Below are 4,065 nucleotides of genomic sequence, written 5' to 3' on the forward strand. Positions count from 1 at the left end.
TTTATTTCCAATAATGATAGGTTTGGTCCTCCATATATTCTGACATTTACTGCTTTTTAAAATGAGTATAATGAATATTTAGCCAAAAAACCCAACAGAGAAATTACATGATGACCCACCTTTCMTGGCCTGTAATTATGTAACGATGCAGAAAAATCACGTTTCATGTTTGCATCTTTAATGAGGTGTTTTGGGATTTAATTTTTGCAACAAATGTTTTGTATTTTCCTTTTAAATGTTTTCGTGTTTCTTGTCTTTAACTCTTGTGTTCAGCGGCTTTATTTACGTGATATTTTTGTTTTTTGTTATTTTTCCCATCAGCCCCAGCCCCCTCCCCACATGCAGCAGATGGCTCCTCTTCCTCCGCAGCACATGCCCATCAACATCCCATACTCCCCCGGCCCCCCCAGCATGATCTCTGCGCTGGACGAGGGTCCGAAGGAGCGCCGCGTCATCACCCTTCCACCCATAAGAGAGCAGGGACGAGCCCCGCCCCCTGCACCGAAGACCCGCCCCCCGAGCTCCAGCGAGAGCAGCCGCAGCGGCTWCGGTCGGCGGGAGGAGCGAGGGGCTCCGGGGAGGCGCTACCCCTCCCCGGCCCGTTCCAGAGGCATTCCCCGGAGCTACAGCGAGGAGTCTCTGGGGGGCCGGAGCCGCGGCAGGTCCCAGGTCAGCATGGACCGCAACCGGTCCCACTCCAGGGACGACATCTTCGACAGCCGGTCCAGAGGCGGCTACTCCAGAGGATCCTGGAGCTCGGACGAGGATGACAGCGTGAGCAGGAGAGGAGGAAGAGGAGCGTCAGGAGGAGGAAGGAGAGGAGGAGGAGGATGGTCCGAGAAACCTCCCAGCTACACRGAGTACGAACCGGGCCAGAAACCAGGAAAACGCTACACTGTAAGAAAMGCCCTGCTTCAGGTTTACACAGGGGCGGAGCTAAATTTACTGTAAGAGGAGGGGGCCAAGGTCTTATTCAGGGGGGCACATGTAAAAAACGATTCAAGTTGGCCACCACAGCCAGGTTCAAATGGCTCAAATTCAGCTCTTTGAAGATGTATTCAGCTGAAAATTTGTGATTGTAGCTAAGAATTATAAAAAAACAGACTGAACGCTAGTCAGTTTCAAGCTAAATGCTAATTTTACAAAGAGCTATTTTCAGCATTTTATTAGACAAACAAAACTGAGAATTGGTGTCGTAGTAGCCAAAAACAACCTTTACCAAATGATAAATGCTAATCAAAAGTTTTATGTGGTGTAGCCAAGAATGARTGCTAGTCCCAATTTAAGCTAATCACTAATGCTAATTAATTTAGCAAAGGGCTATAATTCAGCTGTTTTCACCTGAAAGTTTGATTGTAGCTAAGAATCATTAGTAAAAAAAAACGTGCTGAATGCTAGTCATACTTTAATGCTAAATGCTAATGCTAATTTTACAAAGAGCTACAATTCATATTTTTTAGACAAAACTGAAAATTGATGTCGTAGTATTGGAAAATAATCTTTAACAAATTCTGAATTCAGAGGTGAGCACAGATAAATCGTTATTAGCAGAACTATTTAATGAGCAGTTTATAACTAATAACGAATACGACTTGCACTAAAGTAATATTGTCTTTTTTATTGCTAAAATATTACAGCATGCATCACTACATTGTTGATATTTTCTGTAATATTTCCTTTCACGTGCAGCAGTGACTCATGAAGCTGCATTACCTCATCAACACGTTTTCGTTCACTCTCCTCTAATCTACAGACCAGATACTTTCAGTTTACAGGCAGAAACACAGACTTTAATATCAATTCTAAGCTAAGGGCTAATGCTAATTAGAGAAAGAAATATATTTCAGACAGTTTTAGACACATAAAGCTAAAAACAGATATAACAGCAGCCAACCATCTCCTACAAATTCTGAATGCTAGTCAAAAATTCAAGATGGCCACCAGAGCTAATTTTAAATGGCATTTTTGCTAAGACTGAGCTGATGCTTGGTGTGTTGGCTGATGAGAGCAATCCCTAATAGACTCTGATCACAAGTCAAAAATCCAAGATGGCCACCAAATATAAATCCAAATGGCTACAATTCTGCTAWTTTTAGACACGCTGAGCTGAAGTTTGTTGTGGTGGGAGCTTCGACCACCACCATGTTTTACAATCGAAACATGAAATGAAATTTTGCGGCCACACGGCAGAATCCATCAACGTTTCTCAAGGAAGTTTTCTTGTTTCGTGTCATTGCTGTGTTACAGACCGGTATCTAGATGTCACTCAAATTTCATTAAACCCAGAATTAATTGTTAATTGCCACGTGTGATCCCCCCCCCCGCTTGTCAATCATTTGGGGGGGCACCTGGGGTGGCCAATCAGGTGCCAGAATGGCACTTGCCACCCCGGCCAACCCCTTTGGCTCCGCCCCTGAATTTACAGTTTCTGTAAAGATAACCCACTAGTTCATGACATATTTTGCTTACAGAGACAGATCAAGTGAATTTAAAGTTGTTTTGTTTCAGGACAAGAGTTCTCGCAGCGGCACCAGCGTCGTCATCTGAGCCGGCCCGCCCTGACCTCTGACCTCTGACCTCTACACCACACATCTGACACGGTAAACATGAAGGTTCGACGCTCCGACGTGTAAAAAGACTCAAACAAATTCATGTTTCACTCAAAGACTCAACTGTTTGTTGTAAATTATGTTTTATTTTTATTTTCTTTTAGTAAAAATAAGGTTTCTGTGATGGCTGACAGATCCAGACTCTTATCTGTTTTTAAAACTTTCTGACGGGAAGCAGAAAATAAACCTTCATGCAGTTTCTAAAGTTGGGGTTTGGGACCCAACGGTGGGTCATGAAACCACAGCTGAGGGGTCTTGATGGTTTACATGAACTAAATTAAATAAGATTTATCCACAAACATCACAGAATAAAACAAATTAAACTGATAAGTTGCACAGTTCCTGATGCTGGTTGTTTTTTGTGTGTTTTTAGGAATGTTTTTACTCTCAAACTCAGGAGTTCACAAACTTTTCAGCTCAAKTTAATGACGTAAAGATTTAAACATCGACACAAAAGTAGATTAAACTCATTTTATTTTGCTTTTATCCCCACTAGAAAAGATTTTTGTTKCTTTTTTAATAAAAAGTGAGAAGACGCTTGTAGGAGTTATTTTATTTATCATCTCAGGACCTGATCCGGTGTTTTGTGACCCACAGTGGAGCCCCGACCCGAGGTTTGAGAAGCCCTGGCTTTGATTCGGTCCCAAGTTCTTTTMTATTTAAGAGTCTGAAGCTGAAAGTTTGAGAGCTGCTGTGTTACATTAATGTTTGACTTAATCAMTGAGCTAAATAAATTTCTCTCAGGGTCAAAAACCCAATATTTAAATCTGAAAAGTGAAGAAATCCTTTTTGTAWAGAAGTAATTTTTCCTGGATGTCTTGAATATCTGCAGTGAATTTGTTTTTTGAAGTAAATTGTTTGCAGCATTAGAAGTGAAACCATATTGATGCAATAAATTTGCACTTAATGCTCATCAGCAGAAAAAAAGCTTGTTTGTAAATAAGTTCTTCAGGTGGTGGAGGTGAGACAGTTACTGAAATTAGTTCTTAGAGCGAGAATTTGAGGCGTTTTCCTCCTTTGGATCTGTTTTATTTTTAAGGCTGTACAGTCTGTTTGCATTGATGATGAATAAACTTTTGTAACTTTTAAGAATAATTGTTTTTACTCTACATTCACTTCAAAATAATTAAATCTGTCTGAACAAAAGCAGTTAGAAATCACAAGGTTCTATCGTTTTAATTTACAACCAGGCTCAATTACACATAGACTTTTAATTTGAAAAGGCCCCTGAACTTCCTGTTAGTGATAATGACTGACTGCAGCTGGTAGTTYCTGTTGTCKGTCTGTCAGATGCARAGAAACTGGTTCCTGTGTTCTGGATATATGGAGCTAAAATGAGGCTAAAAAGTTTGTTCAAAATGTTTTTTTGAAACTGAAAAAAAAACCGTCAGAATCTGACAAGTAGTTCAGAACTTTTTTCAGTTTCAATTTTTGTTTGTTTCATATTATTATTATT

At 40.4% G+C, this 4,065-nt stretch overlaps 1 protein-coding gene across 1 annotated transcript in view; it reads left to right on the top strand.

Annotated features, from left to right (window-relative positions):
- Positions 1–3,704, top strand: part of LOC106513927 (immunoglobulin-like domain-containing receptor 1) — a gene marked incomplete in the record, with an annotated part of 8,808 nt that extends 5,104 nt beyond the window's left edge. The window contains 2 exon segments of the mRNA XM_014002988.1: positions 322–897; positions 2,509–3,704. Of these exon segments, the coding sequence (XP_013858442.1) occupies positions 322–897; positions 2,509–2,547 (615 nt within the window).
- Between the last annotated feature and the right edge of the window lie 361 nt (positions 3,705–4,065).

Source organism: Austrofundulus limnaeus, unplaced genomic scaffold (assembly GCF_001266775.1).
Source record: "Austrofundulus limnaeus strain Quisiro unplaced genomic scaffold, Austrofundulus_limnaeus-1.0 Scaffold16, whole genome shotgun sequence".
Classification (NCBI taxonomy): domain Eukaryota; kingdom Metazoa; phylum Chordata; class Actinopteri; order Cyprinodontiformes; family Rivulidae; genus Austrofundulus; species Austrofundulus limnaeus.